At 42.4% G+C, this 17,707-nt stretch overlaps 1 protein-coding gene across 7 annotated transcripts in view; it reads left to right on the plus strand.

Moving 5' to 3' along the window:
- The window catches only part of LOC143366420 (uncharacterized), a 370,747-nt gene that overhangs the window by 341,067 nt on the left and 11,973 nt on the right, over positions 1 to 17,707 (plus strand). For all 7 annotated transcript variants that reach the window (XM_076807497.1, XM_076807498.1, XM_076807499.1 and 4 more), the window contains exon 7: positions 9,747 to 9,837. In XM_076807497.1, the coding sequence (XP_076663612.1) occupies positions 9,747 to 9,837 (91 nt within the window). The remainder of the gene's footprint in view (positions 1 to 9,746; positions 9,838 to 17,707) is intronic.

Genomic DNA, 17,707 nt, shown 5'->3' on the forward strand with positions numbered 1-17,707 from the left:
TCATAAACAAATTATGCACTTCTACGGCTCCAAGAGACGAATGGCTTCTGGTTGTTTGGAAGCTGGCTAGACTTCGAGGATTCCACCCCGTGGAAACTGGATTAGGGGTACTTTCTATTCAAATCAAACAGCATTCATATTGCTCGATCATTTCGTCGTAACGTGACTTCAGTTGAAACGAAGAATGGCGAAGGTTGAATTCGTCCCTTCCTGAATTTCGTAATAAACACACTCGCTTCTAGATTCAACCTTCTATGCCAGGCTTTCCCAACATTTCTTGAGTCGCAATCTCCTTTTATGATATTCAACTAACCTGCAACCCCCTTCCAATATAAGGTAAATTTAATAAGGTAAAAAAGACACATTCAAAATAAATATTTCAGAATATAATTCTAACTTAATAATATTAAAAAAAACACACAAAAAACTGTGGCGACTCCCTAGAAAACACCCAGCGACCCACAGGTTGGGAATCACTGTTCTATACGATCCCAAGAATACTCTGGAAGGTATTTATAAATTCATTTCTCAGGAATCGTTAGCAAACCTCCCCTGTCTTGTACAAATATATCCATATCGCACGCATTCAAGTTCACTAACAGCATGCCAGTATAATTTATAGAAACGATTTCCCCGGCCCCTTCAACGTCCTCTTTCCATCGATAGTGACACGCGATCAGGCTGCTCCGCACGAGCTTCCCAAAATGGAAATCTCCGCCGGTCGACCGTGGACCGTTGGTCAGGCTTGCTCGAGCGTCCTGTAATTATTGTTTACACGTTAGATCGGACGCGAGCGATAGAGGCACGCACGTTTACGCGCACGTGAGCTGTGCAAACGCAGACGGTGGCTAAGGTAAACAGGTATCCACGAATATATTATTGAATCGCGCGGTGACGAGTGCTGGAGCCGCCCTTGCGGCGGTGGCGTGCCTTTGTGTGCCGGCGCCATTATCGTCCGTGGAAATTATCACGCGCCCTGGCGAGGACGTGGCTGCCAAGGACGCTGGCTGTCTCTGCTCCTGTCTCCTCTCGCACGCGAGATCTCTCGACGCATTAAGCTCCACGTCGCTTCCAAGGATTTCATTGCGGACGAGCGTTTAAAGACGCAGTAATTACGTTTTCCGTGCAGCGGAAGGGCTGCGCCCTGTGCACGTGCAGCCTCGAGATTCGCAGCGTCCAACCAGGCGCTCACATTCCTCATCGTATAATATTCGCTTATTGTGATCGTAGGGAACGAAGGGTCTTAAAGGGTCTATACTCTACGATCTATGAGGTACCGTAAACGGGGGGGAACATTGGCAGTTATTAAAGCAGGAAAAGGACAAAATTTTTATGCATTTTCACTGTGTTATACCTAGGATACCTACTGCAAATTTAAGAGTTTTAATTTAAAAAACCAGAGGAATAAAAAAATATAAAAGAGACTGCATTGGACGTAAAAAGAAATACATTTGAGTGTCAATGTAAGTTCGAATTGGTAAAACTTTAACTGTTAGTGCTATATTCATATTGTGTGCCATTTTTACCCCGGTTACGGGGTGACATTGGCAGCTAATTAACAGGTATTAGGGAGGGAGGAGGATACAAATTTTATGCATCTTGACACTTGCAGTACAATCACAAAAGGTGCATTGTTGTAATAGGATACTTAAGAGATTATAAGCATCTTTGGATTTTTAAAAGAAAATCACAAACATTCGCCTCTCTTCGGCTTCCTGACTACGTATAACCCCTTAAAGCAAATGTAAAAGTATTGATTTTTTATATTACATAGCAAAATGTTCCACAAACATGCCAATGTTCCCTCTGTTTGCGGTATGTATGTCACGGAGAAACGAGGCTGAGTGATACAGGGAATCCACTACTGTGGATTCACTGTAGCTGCAAGTAGTACGAGTGCGTAATATGTCAGACGCGGTCAGACTTCTACGTGCTCTCTTACCGCGAAGGGGAAATCGGATTGTTTAACTTCTACTTGTTGTGCCCCACTCCTGCTGTCCCAGAAGGAAAATACAATTTTACATATTTTACATATTTAATTAGTATAATTTTTCGAAAACCACAAGAATTTTAGATAAAAGGAGATTGAAATCTACCGTAAAAGCTTATTTTCAATGTGCATGAATGGAGTCATGGGTGAAAATGGACCCTGCTCCGACGCGTGGTCAAACTGTCCGCTCTTTTTCTATTTATTTTCCAACTATCCCGGAGCCGGCTAGCAACATCGTCGGTGATCCATTAATTTCGTCAACGAAACAGCGCTGTCGTACGTCTCACTTTGTTGGCCCGATATCTAATCCTTTTGCCGCGAATAGGAGACAAAGTGATCGCTCGGTTTTCCAATTTATCGCGAAAGAATCGACCACGTTCACCAGCCACGCTCGCCTTGTCGCCATACATCTTCCCGCTCCGTTGTTCGCCGCTGAAAAATACCCGCAATCCGACTCAATTCACGAACCAAGATTAATGGTTCGCGGGGAGAATGTTTTCTGTCGCCGCGGAAGAAGCCGGGCGGGGAAAGGAAACAAGCTCTTGATCAATCCCCGACGAGGCATCAGCCCGCGCTGGCAATTACTGTCGCCCGCGTGCCCCAGCAGAATAATGCCCACGGTGGATTACATTCTGCGTGTCTACCCTTTTTCCGCGCAGCCACGTTTCATGCACTTCTCCCCGCTAAAGTGCACCGACCAAGGCAGACCTCGCTGTGCCGCTTTTTCACAGCGGCCGGGACAAACGCGCGGGTCGCGGATTCCAATGAAATATGAGTTTATAGCGGCTCGCTAAAGGCCGGCCGACGAATTGAATTCCGATGGGGCATTCTATTTAAAACCTCGATAGATAAATGGGACGCGGTGCCCGGAAAGCGTTCGGCGATTTTCAGAGGGTCCTGAAAAGGATTAAAAGGAACGGGGCGCGATTTCGAGGGAGAGGAGAAAAAAGGATGTACGGGATTTATTATTGCACGGTTGGGTATCGTTTTCGAGTTACTCGCTCAGTACGACTCTATCGACGTTTCATATTAAATTCTGGTTCATGGGAATTAATGAGTCGGTAGAAGAATTGGTTAGTGTTAGATAGATGTAGTGTAACGTCTAATAGTTACTAGCGTTAATGATTACTAAAGTTTCCTAGAGTTTTTACCGTAAATTATATCTCGTTAAGGAGCGTTACTCTTTTTTATAAAATAATAATTGATTGACAAGGAAGATTTAATTATGAAGGCAATGTGTTTTTTAATGATTTTATTCAGCTTCGATCCTCTGTATGCTTGTTTGCTTGAAATCTAGAATCTCAATTTTAATCCACTTCCAAGTACGTATCCAATAAACTTTGCAGGCGTACGTAGTTTGGATGACAATACAAAATTATGAGAAAAAAAACCGAGGGATTAAAAACATTACGCAGTCATCAATAAATGTAACCCTTAACCACAAATCGAGACGACTTGAAATCAGCCTATTACCACAAATAAAACTTACACACTAAATTAAAAATAATTAAAAATATATATATAAAAAAAAGGAAAATCGTGGAGCGCCATGTGCAATCAGAAGTTGAAGTATCGGTTGACAAGTCAGCCGACGATTTTACTTAAAGTGACATATCACCATTGAAATTGTAATACAAGAAATGGTTTAGTTTTTAATGCATTTTTAATAAAATCGTTTAACATAAATTTTTTTTATATATTTTTTTAAATCACTTCGTACATGGTTGCATATCAGTTCCTTACTTAATAAATAATTTTAAGTTGAGGTTGAGTAATTCAATTTATTGTAACTTAACAAAGATTAAAAATTGGCACTATAGCAGCCAAAATAGCTGGAAAAGTGTCCGGTGTGCAGAGGCCTTAACGCGGTGAGCTGCTGCAGGGGCACAATTCCAAAGTCCCATCCCTCTGTCTCTTACGTCTGGCCATACGGAGTTTCTATCGCCAGCCGAAGCACATGGCAGCGGCCAGCCGGTTTCTCCTGATTTACGGCTATCGCCGCGCAAACTCGATTATAATGATGCAGGGACAGGCCGCGCCGAATTATACGCGGGAGCCGCGTCGCTGGACTTTCATTAAACGATAATCATCTTCCGCGGCGGCACTTGTCGGGAACCGCCGGCAACCAGAACAATAACGCTTCTTTTTCGCATTGTTCCATCCTTCCGACGACTTTTGTCGCGACTCGAGCACGTTTCCCTACTAGAATAGTGCGTCGTGGACGTCGCGTCGCGCTAAGGTTGCCAATGCTCGCGAACGACAAGAGTGTACAATTTTTCGGTTCGATCTAACATGCGGAGAGATTTCAATGAAGCTGAAGGAGTTAGAAGCACCTACTCGTCGAGAGCCTATTTTATCAAGTTCAATATTCGTTGAAGTGGACAGTTTTGTAAATATTTCTTTGTATCTTACTTATAAGCTTGTAACACAGATGGGGAAAATTTTTATTTAAATACAATTTCGGATAACGAATAAAAGATTAAATAATTATTCGTTAAAGTTAAAGTACCTAACTTTTCTTGATAAAGTTACTTAATGTAACTTTTCTTAACGAATCTAGAGTTAAAGTAACTTTTTTTTCTTCACGAATTTAAAGTTAAAGTAACATTTATTTACGAATTTAGAGTTAAAGTAACTTTTCTTAACGAATCTAGAGTTAAAGTAAGTTTTCTTAACGAATCTAGAGTTAAAGTAACTTTTTGTCACGAATTTAAAGTTAAAGTAACATTTATTTACGAATCTTGAGTTAAAGTAACTTTTCTTAACGAATCTAGAGTTAAAGTAACTTTTTTTTCTTCACGAATTTAAAGTTAAAGTAACATTTATTTACGAATTTAGAGTTAAAGTAAGTTTTCTTAACGAATCTAGAGTTAAAGTAACTTTTTGTCACGAATTTAAAGTTAAAGTAACATTTATTTACGAATCTTTAGTTAAAGTAACTTTTCTTAACGAATTTAGAGGTAAAATAACTTTCCTTAACGAATCTAGAGTTAAAGTAACTTTTCTTAACGAATTTAAAGTTAAAGTAACTTTTCTTAACGATTCTTGAGTTAAAGTAACTTTTCTTAACAAAGTTAAAGTTAAAGTAACTTTTCTTAACGAATTTAAAGTTAAAGTAACTTTTCTTAACGAATCTTGAGTTAAAGTAACTTTTCTTCACGAATTTAAAATTAAAGTAACATTTATTTACGAATCTAGAGTTAAAGTAAATTTTATTTGATCCGTAATTTAAATAATTTTTTCCTCGTCGTGTAATACAAGTTAGCTAAGCTAGTGATATGGAAGCACTGGAGGCACGAGGCTCTATTTCGAATTTCTGTAGTCTGATTTTTATAGGCTGGAGGGAATCTGTGGAGTCTCGAGGAAACAGGTAAAATGGGCAGTATGCAAACTGAACCCTCGGGTGGGCAATCTTGATTCTCCATCGTACACGAACCTCGCCAACAATCGCTCTTCTGTTTGCGCTTATAATTACTGTTTGCAGAGCATTGTTCTTAAGCCTGGCGCCCGAAGTGGCACCCCAGTTGATAAGTTACGCGGATCCTCCGTGGAAAGTCCCCCATTTTCGTCGGCGGAATGGACCGCGGGGGCAAAACTCTAATGAAGGAGGTTACGGGGTTACTTCTGTACCCTGTAAATTATTGCGTTATCCCTCGCGAGAGGAATAAGATGCCCTCGTCTGTTGACATTTACGAGCTGCGCGTATAAATTCTTAATTGCTTTTCCGGTGAAGCCAGCGAACGCAGCAATGCGCCTTTAAAAAAAAATAGGAACTTAAAGACACGGCTGAATATCTAAAGAAATATGAGTTTGAATAGGATTTCACAATACTTCTGATCCCCTTTCGTGACTTTAATGTCAATTCTTTAGAAATACCCCCAGGCATCGAGCAAACGAGATGTGAACGGTGAGAAGGGAAGAGCAGCAGAGGATAAAGGATAACGGGATAAAAGGCGAGCGCGTAAAAGATAGTCACCTTCTCGGTGCGTTAATAAACCCGGACGGTTTATCTTTCGTTAAAGCCCGATCGGATACTCGAATCCTCCGAAGACCACTTTCGTAATCGTTTCGGAAGCACATTAAGAGTTAAGGCGAACTGGAAACTTTAACGAGCCGGAGTTTTAAGCCGATTAACGTCCTCGAACTCCTCGAATATACACAGTCCGGTAGCCTGAACAAGCAAGCTCGCCGGGGCGCAATCAGCTTATTCGCGGAGTTTCTTTTCGCGATCCGATATGTACACAAATGAATCTTCTATGAGACGACGCTTGGAAAGAGACGGGCGATAAGCGGCCCCCTGGGCGTTCTAAGCGGACACTCGGTATCAGCACACAAGATCGTCGAATTTTCTACCCAACGCCCAATTGCAACCCTTCGTTTCAGTAACAAGATATTTCTGCTGAATTCACATTCCTCCTTTATCGAGCAGCCTTCGGAGTACACTCCGCAGAGCGAAGAATCAGTTGCGATTGAATTTGAAAGTGTACGCGTCACTTGCTCAGCTTTACACCAGATTCTGTTATTTGGAAACGCGAGTTTCTCGCTCAGATGCGACGCATTGAAGTGGCAGTGAACCAGCACCACCCCGAGTAATCGCCAATTAATCTTCATTATGCCCTTCCGCGCGAGTGCAGATGGCTGCTACGAGATAGAAAACAATTGGACGTTGCCCTGGAAGTGTGCAGTTAGTTTGAAAGTTCGGTTGGAAAGGCTAGAAGGAAGTGTGGTCGCGCAGGGAGGGAGGCTTTGGAAAGGGTGTTGCCAAGCGTTGAGGAGAGCCCTCGGTTCGTCTCCCCCGGAAAGCTTAAATCGGCTCCATATCTCAGCCTCCGGGACCCTCTTGTATCTCTAATCAGATCATTAAGCTCGCGGAGCGTGCGCATGAAGAAATTTGTCGTGGAAAGTTGGACGTCGCGGGCGCGAAGCGCGCGAATCGGCTCGCGCGTGCCGGAGGAACGGATAATCGAATCAACATCGGGGGGGTCGAGACTTTTCCCGCGATTGCATCGTTTGTAGATAAATCCTTGGGTACACAGCGAATCATTGGCCTGGAAGTGGGGCATGGAACTGTGTTTCGAAAACGAGTGGCCAAACTTTCTTAGTTTATTCTGCCCACCCCTGTCTCGCGTCAGACATCTTGGTCCTCGCTTTGTATCTCTTTTGAGGATTCCTCTCGAGGGTTCTGTGCAAATATCCATGGTAGGTCTGCCAGGTTCTTTGGTCTTTGCAAAAGAATCTGCTGTAGTACATAGCGTTGACATCTGAAGGATTATTAAGGAGTCATGCCTAGTTGGCAGGCGAAAAAAAACTGGATTTTCGGGATTTTTTTGTGGAACATCTAATGTATATTTTTTACAACTATTTGCTTATTTTAAGAGTACATATATTCAGCATCTCTCAGTAATTTTGTTATGGGAAAATGTTAAAAAATGAACGAATAACAGCCACTCTTCCGGAAGCTATTTTTTTTTAGGGGTGAGCACGATTTCTCCGAGCCAGATCATCTGAAATCGAAAAGTGACGAAGATTCTGTTAGTATGTGAGTGTATCTGGTTCGTCAACGAAGGATTTTTGTTTCTGATGAAAACTCTATTTTTAATTTACGAAAAACGAACAATTCAGACATTGAAAAATCATGATTTTGCGTTAAACGGCCGTCATTTTGTCTGAAATTATTTTTTTCAAAAATCCTTCGTTCACGAACCAGATAAATTCATACACTAACAGAATCTTCTTCGGTTTTCGATTTCAGATGATCGGGCTCGGAGAAATCGCGCTCACCGCGCAGCGCCATTATAAAAACAGCTTCCGCGAGAGTGGCTGTTAATTCCTTCATTATTTAATAACTTCCTATAACAAAATTACTGAGGGTTGCTGAATATATGTACTTCTAAAATAAGGAAATTGTTGTAAGAAACATACATCACATTTTTCATAAAAAAATTCCCCAAAGTGACGGCTAAAATGAACGGTTCCTTTTGGGTTGGATTGAAGGACGACTAATAATTCATACCATTTGCACGTTTTACAATACTTTATTGTGGATATAACACGCGTTTCCAGACCGGGAAACCTGAAAAACATTAAAAATTAAAGGAATTACAAAGCGTCAAAGCGGGCGCTGCGCAGTGCACGCATTAAAACGGTGAACATCATAAGTCGAGGACAAAACACTGTTTTCCACAATGGGAACTCGGTCGGAAAATTTTAATAAAAATTCACGGAGTTATACAACAAATTTCAACTTTGAAGGATTTTACTGAAACAATCCTGTGCTATTATAAACAATTGATTTTTTTCTCGATTTTTTCACCCCGAAATACCCGTGTACCCACCTTAAGGGGTTACGCCACGCTCAAAACAGCACCAAATTAGACGATTTTTTTTATGATGCTATGACGTGGAAAACTATTTCTATACTTTTTATGTTTTGAGGCATGTATTAATGAATATATTGTATAAATATTGTACAGAAATATTTACGCAAATTTTTCGGTTAAAACTGATATTCTCTTCAAATGTTCGCCATTGTCACAAAAATCAATATTTTAACAAATCGCTATGTACTTCTATAGTACATGTCATATAAATGATTAAAATTTTCGGTATTTTACCCTACGTCAAAGTAAATAAGACTTCTACTGCTAGCCGTGGAGAGTGTCCTTTCAAAAACTGCAAGAATGGAAGAGCACCAGCATCGTCATTTTGTTGAAAAAAAGACAATTTTTTTTATATACCATGAGGCATGTAGAATAAAGTCCTTAAAAATGTTTCTTCATTCACGTAGGATCGTCGGGGTTTCACAAAATGAACAACCAAACACACCAGTGCAGTGAGAATAAATAAAATGTAATGATGGAACATTATTATAAAAGAACAAAAAAATACAGAAGACAATAGCAACGTAACTGTGCTCTTAGCACGTTTTCCACAACTGCCTCAAAAACGATCGGCACGACCGCCGAGCACCGCCTCGATTCGGCCGTCTTCGCCGAGAATGTAATGCATGCCGACCGCTACTACCATTCCTACATTCACTTTCTAATTCAGCTAAAAAAAAATCTGAAAGTTACATATGATTTTCAGGCTTCTAAGGTGGCCTGCCTAACCCCTTAAATTAGATGGTTAGACTCGACGAGCATATGCAATTGTTCTGTTTCATTGAACAGCTTGGTTTGTCGCGCGTACACGTTGACCACATCTTGTGCAATTAATCCGAGTTAACGCGTAAAGGGTGCCTGGAAAATCTTTGTTATTCAGCACACAGAAGCTTACGTACAACTAAGTAGTAATTCAGGGTAACAGACGCAGCGTTTCCACGACAGATGGCCAAACACTAGAAGCGTGTTCTGCTCATCTCGGGGGGTGAAAGTCCTACGAAGTACAGTCACAAGTGTCTTCCAAATTATAGCCATTTCGTTTGCGGCGCAGCTGCGATCATCCATTCAACTTGCCTCCTTTGTACCGATAGAGAAGCGACAACTTTTTCCTAGCGCAAATAACCGGGAATATTATTTGAAATTTTGTTTACCGAAGAACGCTCCGCCCGACGGCCGCGCTGCAACTTGAGATATTAATATTTCACGGTGGGATTGGTATGCCGAGAGCAACTCAGACGTGCCTAACAACGGTGGCCCCCCGTTCGCGTAAAAAGGCGAAAGAGATTGAAGGCAGGGCCGTGGGTCGGTTCAATTAGAATCTTTTCGACGGGAATTAAAATTGGACTGCCCCTTCAAGCGTGTCTGATTTGTTGCAGGATGGAGGAGTCGTCGCGGGGGTTGCTGCAGCACAAGCACAGGGCTGAACAGCTGAAGCAAGAGAAAACTGCGCTCACGCTTTCTTACGAGGTAAGCTTTATCGTTCGACCGACTATCGCGGTAAATTAAGCATCGAGTTAGAAACAATTTCATGCAACACACGCGGACGGTTTCAATCTGCCTCGTCTATTCAAGAATAATATTCGCAGACTAGAGTATTCCGAGCCTAGTATAAAGTGACCAGACGTCCCGCATTTCAGCCCTCTGTCCCGCACTGAAAAGTGTCCCGCAAAGTGTCCCGGATTGGACATGTAACCTTTTACATTTTCGCATTGGCATAAAGTTACTGTTTCCTCTACTTTTTTTGTTGTGAAAAAAATATATATTTTTAATTTCGTTTCAATGTATCATCTTATAATCACAAGTATGTATTTTTAAATATATTGTAAATGCTTTAATAAACTACGGAAAAGATCTCCTCACGCATCTGTTAACCCCCTTTTTTTTGCTTGCTTGCTTGCTTGTTCCGCATTGGAACAGAAAATATCTGGTCACTTTAGCCTAGTAGCATGTTCGAGCCTTTCACAGTTTAGTCACTTAAGGTACGTGTCCACTTGAGAGAACTCGCGCAAGTTACTCTCGATAGTTACTCTCAAATGTTGGGTTCGCTTAAGAATAATTTCGAAAATTTTTACTCTCAGGTAGGCGATAGAAAACTCGCCGAGAGCTTACTATCCGATAGAACTCTCAGAACCGTGTCCTCTAGAAATTGATCTGCGCCTACTCTCTGCAGTTCCTCTCAGTTTCTTTCAAGCTACGAACGAAGTGAGGCCGTGATTATGGATGTGCAAAAACTTAGTGCTGTGATTATTGCTTATAATATTTTAAAAAAGAGAACGAAGCAATGTAGAAAGAGAAATTGCTGGGTGGATGAAATAAAATGTGTCTCGCCACTCGGCTCGGCGCAGACTGCCTCGGCCGCGCAGTTCTCCCGGCTAACCGCCTAGCAACACTTCTCTGGCAACGCCGTGCCTCGTAACTAGGGAATTCAATCCCGGGTTCCCGGCTGTTTTTTGGATTCCATTTGTATATTTTTCAGTTCATAAAGTAATTTACGTTTTTAAAAATTCTCGAAATTCTCGGGATAAGTTATAACTTGATATATCAAATCCCGGTAGTTTTAGAATCCAAAAAAATAGCCGGGATCCCAAGATTGAATTCCCTACTCGCGATGCGAGCATACCACATAACTCAGAAGACCTATTCTCGCGACAGCACTCGCAGAATACGAACCTGGTTTTCTACAATTCTAATCATATTTTGCGATCTGGTCGGTTCGTCTTCTCGTCGTTTCTCTTCTTTTCTTTTCTTTACTTTTCTTGTATTAATTTCAAGCCTAGATTAAGTTCTCGTTTAAGGCTGGGTTGAAAAACAGTCCTGACTGAACCCCGCCTTTGCATTTGTCGTGTTTCTGTCTGTTTTCTACCTGCTGTGCCTTGTTTGTTTGCAAATAAAGACGTTTAATAATAATAATAATAATAATAATAATAATAATTTCGGAAGCAACTGTCGGATAGTAATATTATGATGTATCCACTCGACAGCAAGTTGCACCGCGTCCGCTGTCTGAGAGTTGAACGTCGCTCTCCGACAGTCACTCTCGGACGTAGCGTCCACTTGCGAGAAATACTCTCGAGAGCTTCTCGCGCGAGTTTTACTGTCAAGTGGACACGTACCTTTAGGCTTTCAGAAGTATCCTCCGAAAGTGCCTTTGAATACTGCGGCTCGCCAATGCGAAAGCTCGCGAGCGGGCAGTCTTCAAGAACCAACGAATGGCGCAGGAATCTGAAAGAGCCCAAGGACAATGAGCTCGCTCGCAAAACGAGCAATCGGTGAAGCGTTAATTAGTCTTTGATCAATTAGAAGAGCGGTAGAGAGGCGTCCGACGCTAAGCGCGCTTCCAAAAGGCTTACACTCAGAGCCCTCGCACAGTAGCGACCGCCTGGCGGCCCCGAAACGATTCAGAAAATCCCCAACCCCCGTGGCTCTTTCGTTACACGAATTTCGATATCGATTACACGGCATGCGAGCCCACCGTTAATACTCCCAGCCGTGGGAGAGTTCGATTACCCGATAATTGGCCGTACTTGGCGTTACATCGTGCTTGTTCACCGTTCAGTCGACCGGAACAAGCCTCCCCCCTTGGAACGAGCGCTATTTCAATTCCGCCGGGCGGGCGGCGGGCGTCCTCCTTAAATTTATATCCGTTCGAGTGGCTCATCCGATTTTAATCCGCCACTCGGGGCCGAGGCGGGGGATGAAAGGCATCGCGAAATATCGGCCCGATCCTCCCCGCGTTCGTCGCGCTGTCGATAACCACGGGGGCAGATAACGAAGAGTGCCGAGCCCCCTGCGTCCGCCGCTCTCGCAGCCGATCGACTAGTCCAGCGTTCATTGTCACGGCTATTTCGTTATTGCGCGCGGAAGCCGGGGCACGCGATGACACGCGCGTAAAAAGCTGCCCGCACCCCTCACCCCTGCTCAATAACAACCGGCCCTCGCACGAAGCCGACCGTTATTGCATTTCCCTGCGAATCGTCGCGCGCGCGATCGTTCCCGGCGCGACAAGACGGAGATCGTTGATCGCCGATTCCGCCGTTGCGCGACGCTAGTTCATTTCGCCCCCTTTTTGCTCGGTGCCTTCGTTCCACGGGGCGACACGCCAAACGAGCGACGTCGGAACCGCGTCCAACGGATACTCGATTCTGCCGGGATTAAACTGTTACGGCGGTATCGACTTATCTGACGATCGGCGGGATACGGGGGCCCGTTCTGTTTCGGCGTTTCCATTAGCTTCCCGGCAACTTCTGCCAGACCTGACGCCACCGGAATGGAACAGATCGGGCGGTATCTGCTCGCGGAGACAAAGCCACTTCGGCGTAAGCGCGGCGGCCGGGTATATACTGCTGTGCCCGGGTATTCCGGGGGTAATTAAAGTGGGAGTTGGTGCGACAGCAAGATAGAATTTGCATGGTGCATTAATCGGGAAAAGAAAACTGTTTAAAGTGGAAGTTTGAGGATTTCCTGTACCTAATACGTCTCTAGACGTTTCTGCAATATTTAAGGGCAGATTTTCATCCCCCACGTAAGTGGAACGAGGTCTTGATTCCTGAATGGTTTCAGTGACACCCTGTGTACATATACACGGCATATCGCAGGAACAATAATTGTGAAATTAGGATTTTTAGAGGGTTTTTAGCTCGATTAAGCTGAGGGATCATAGTCATTTTTAAGGGGAGATTCCGGTCTGAAAGTCGATTTTTTTTTATTTCATTTTTCGAACGTTCAACCTTTTAGGAATGCGTTTAAAAGGATTTGTTGAAATTCGTAAAATTCCCGAGGTTATAGGCATTTGAGTAGCGGCAAATGCATGGGTAACACCCGGCCACTCGGCACTCGCGTAAAAGTTTCAACGCGGTTTTCTCGAAACAGTGTTCTCAAAACGGTGGGACCTGCATTACCAAAAATTATTATCCGATTCGACTGAAACTTTTTTTATTTTGAAGAATATACTTCTGGCTAGGAGAGAAACCAGAAAAAAATACAAAAATTAGAAAATTTATAATTTTCAAAGGCGATGAAAGAACGAAAAATATAGGGGGAAAGTGATTTCAAACATCAAGTGTCGTTAATTTCTTAAAAATGTCATTTTTGCATTTTTTTCTGGTATCTCCCTAGCCAGAAGTATATTCTTCAAAATAAAAAATGTTTCAGTCGAATCGGATAATAACTTTTGGGGATACAGGTCCCACCGATTTGGATCAATTTTTTGACGCCTTGACTTTAACGACTCCCCAGTGCCGTCTGTAATGCTTAATTATAAAACAAAAAATATATTTCTATGCCTTAAGACATCCGTAATACAATGCAAAAAGTCCCACTAAATTATATATAGTAGTTTTCCTTTAATTAATTCCTAAAGATCACCTAAGTTTAAAAATCGACCTTTACTATTTTTTTCGCTATTCCGACCAAATACATTTTTTTCAAACCGACCAAATACGTCATTCAGCAAACTAATCCTTCTAGCTTCTCAAAAAAACTCAAGTCGTTTGGACCAATTCTAAAAAAGTTATGCGATTTTAAAAAGTGTCCGAATATTAATGCGAGTCACTGTATAAAAGTGTTACAGAAAGACTGTGCTCCCTCTTCCCAGTATAGGTAAAAACATTTTTTCGACTGTACAATTGTCCTGCGACGTGCGCGACGCATATGCAGTATGCATGCACACACGCGTTAGGTTCCTATCGAATGCAACAATTTCCAGTCTGTCCTGCAGCTCTCCGCGCAATAACCGACGATACGTCCGCCACGTATTTGCCAGCGACCAATATTCCAGACTTAACAAAGTAACGGCGGCGCAATGGGAAGGGAGGAGAACAGTAAACGTTCGCGTTCACTGCGAACCCTTAGAATGTACGCACTATCTCGTTCACGGCCGGTTTGCTTCTAAAAGAGTCGTAGATTCAGTGGGGGCGAGGGGCGCGCATCGCTGCCCCACGAAATACCGTTTATTATCGATCGTCACTCGATCCCCTGGTTCAATGTCGTCCACCCCACGGACGCCGGCCCCTGAAAATCCCTCTATCGACTGCCAGGAGGCGAGCACGCCAGCAAGAGTTTTCTCTGTAGCCGTTCGATTTTACTTTCGAGCTCCTCCCCGCACCCTCGCCAGTCCCTCGACGGCTGTCGATCTCGCGTCGAAAAGTTGCTTGGGAACAGCGTTCGATAATTCTACCTGGCAGCAGGCGAGGGTGCGTTCAATGGGTGTAATCGATCCCTTCGACTTTCAATTGCAGCGATCGGTCAGTGGGCGATCGACAGTGGTCAGGCTTGGGAACAGAATGTTGGAGTGGATCTTCTTTTCTTCGGTCAGGAGTTAATCCCTAGCGCGAATTACTAGGGTGGCCCTTCTCTACACCTACCTACGTCTCGAAATTTATTTTTCGTATTTCTTTGCTCTCACCCTCTAGAATGCTTCCATTTCATAAGAAGATAATCCCCGAAAAAGTTGATTGCAATCGGACAACAGGAAAGGGTGCCCACCGGGTCTTAAAATTTAGAACTTTTAAACTTATACAGGTACTTATATTATTTCTTTTTTACTTTCTTAAAGAATTTCTCGAAAATGGTAAGCCCTGTCGAAATTCTGTTCAAATAATATTAAAAGAGCATTCAATTTTCTACAATTGCTGTATATATAATTTTTTCGTGCTTCCAACCATTTTTTTTTATATTAGAGCTATTATTTAAAAAAGGTTGGAAGCACGAACAAATTATATATACAGCAATTGTAGAAAATTGAATGCTCTTTTGAATCTGAATTCAAAGTTAAATTAGAGCTATTATTTAAAAAAAAATGGTTGGAAGCACGACAAAAATATATATACAGCAATTATAGAAAATTGAATGCTCTTTTAATATTATTTGAACAGAATTTCGACAGGGCTTACGCTCTGAAGCTTGGCGTATAGCAAAAGAAATCGGACGTTGAAAAATAATGGCCACCCTAGTGAGTTACACGCGAGGCAGCAGCGCACAGGGAATGCATGCAGGGGAAATAAATGGAGTCCACTTTTAGGAAGCATGTTTATCGAGACTTTTTAATTTCGAAATATACAGTATTGTGCGTCAATAAGTTCTGTGACACCTCCATCTATGTGGATTCTCTATACTTCGTCGTATTTCAAAGTGACAAGTCGCGCGTCACGACTAGTGAGGCACTTGCTAGGGGTCGCGGCAGGACCGCTTCAGAATTAGATTAGAAATTTCACGAGACCGATGCGCGCAATTTAGAAGCGCAGAAGCGACGGTCTATCTCCTGTCGTCGTGCGTGACGATAAATTACCAGGATCCGCAGCTAGGCGCGCGTAGCAACGGCGTCGGTGTCGTCAGATGCGTCGCAGGGAGGGAGATTCCAAGAAGCGGCCAGTTTGTATTTTTATTTCCCTGCCCCTGCTGGAGGGATGACAGAAAATCGTTGGCCTCCCTTCACTTTCGGAAGAAAACGGGGGTGTAGACATTAGCAAGGGCCGGCTGGCTGGCACGACTGTTATAAATCAGACACACGCACCCTCTATTAGCACCCCTGTCTCCGACAGGTCTCCGCAGCCCTAATTTAACGTTAAACGCCTTTCTGCTAATAACGGCCGTTCGCATTATTAACCCTCGCCGCGAGCCGCGACCAACTCTTCCTTGGAAGGTGCGTCTCGCGACTAAGAAGTCGCCCGTTCATGCGGCAGACGTCATGGGCCGACTGCACGGTGCAGCAGGGGCGCGTCGTGCCGCTGACGATCAGATATGTGGTGCGTTGTACTTCATCGCGAATAGAAAGGGCCCGCACAGCCTCGTTCTAAAACGACTTGCACAAGATCCACTGGAAAAGTCTGGAAAGCCGCGGAAATTGTTAAGGGGTTAGCCAACTTGGCCAGGTCAAGAAATATCGCATCTTTGGGAATTTATTTCTAAGTGACAAAAACACTTTTATCGATAAAAATTTTTCAATCAAGATAAAGACGTCTTTGAATAATATATACAATTTTTGTTTTCAAATATCAAAACATTCCGAAAACTTTAAATGCGTTTTTCTCGAAACCACGTTTTCCGAAATGATGTACGCTGCAGTTTGAGGAAAAGTCTATGAATTTTTATACAATTTTGCACAGATGCTCTTAAGTGTATTCTCTATCGTCCGACCGTGATTTTTTTCGCTTGGTTGAAAAATAACAAAGTAGCTACACTTTGGAGCGAAAAGCTCGTTTTGGTGTGTAAGAAAATGGACTTTATTTACGCATAAGTCAGGTAAAAATTAAAACATCGAAAAAATTGACGGTCGGAGGATAGAGAATACATTTAAGAACGTCTGTGCAAAATTGTATAAAAATCCATAGAGTTTTACTCAAATTACAGCGTACACCGTTTCGGAAAACGAGGTTTCGATAAAAACGCATTTAGAGTTCTCGGAATGTTTTGATATTTGAAAAAAAAATTGTATATATTATTCAAAGATGCTTCTATCTTCATCGAAAAATTTGTATCGATAAAAGTGTTTTTGTCACTTACAAGGAGAGTATTTTAGGTGTCCGCCTCCGATCATTTTGATTTTTGGATATGTTATAGAGGACCGAAAAATAAGAAATACGTGTTTTTTTATTTCCCCCCGTTTTCATATTTGGGGGGTGAAAATTGCGTTCAAAGTTAGGGTTGAAAAATCATTTTTGTGGATTTTTGAAAATCTGGTGAGTCAGTCATATTTCGCATTCAAAGACACAAAATTCGTCCATTGACACTATTCCCCTATCTCTAATAGTTCTCGAGATATTCCACAAAAACGACTTTTCAACCCTAACTGTGAACGCAGTTTTCACCCCCCAAGATATGAAAACGGGGAAAAATAAAAAAACACGTATTTCTTATTTTTCGGTTCTCTATAACATATCCAAAAATCAAAATGATCGGAGGCGGACACCTAAAATACTCTCCTTGTTAGAAATAAATTCACAGAGATGCGGTATTTCTTGGCCTGGCCAAGGCGGTCTAACCCCTTAAGGGGGTATACCCGTTTGAACCCTCGGAAAATGTATACATTTTGTGGATTTTTTTACAAGTCAACGGTTTGATGCAGATTTCCCGTTTTTTAACTATGTTTACATAGTATTATGAACTACTTATAAAAAAAGTTTCAGTTAAAAAACTATTGTTTTTCGGAAGTTACGGATACATGTCCGAAAGTCTCTCGATTTTAGACGGCTAAACGGTGGCCCTAAAAACTCGCGCTACGTTCAACCAATTCACTTCCAATTTTGCATGCAGAATCATAATAAGATTCCGCATCGTCCAACGAAGGCTTTTTTTTATTTCGATTCCCCGTTTATTATTTATAAAGGAAAAAGGTGGATTT

The sequence above is a fragment of the Andrena cerasifolii genome, chromosome 2 (genome assembly GCF_050908995.1).
Source record: "Andrena cerasifolii isolate SP2316 chromosome 2, iyAndCera1_principal, whole genome shotgun sequence".
Lineage (NCBI taxonomy): Eukaryota > Metazoa > Arthropoda > Insecta > Hymenoptera > Andrenidae > Andrena > Andrena cerasifolii.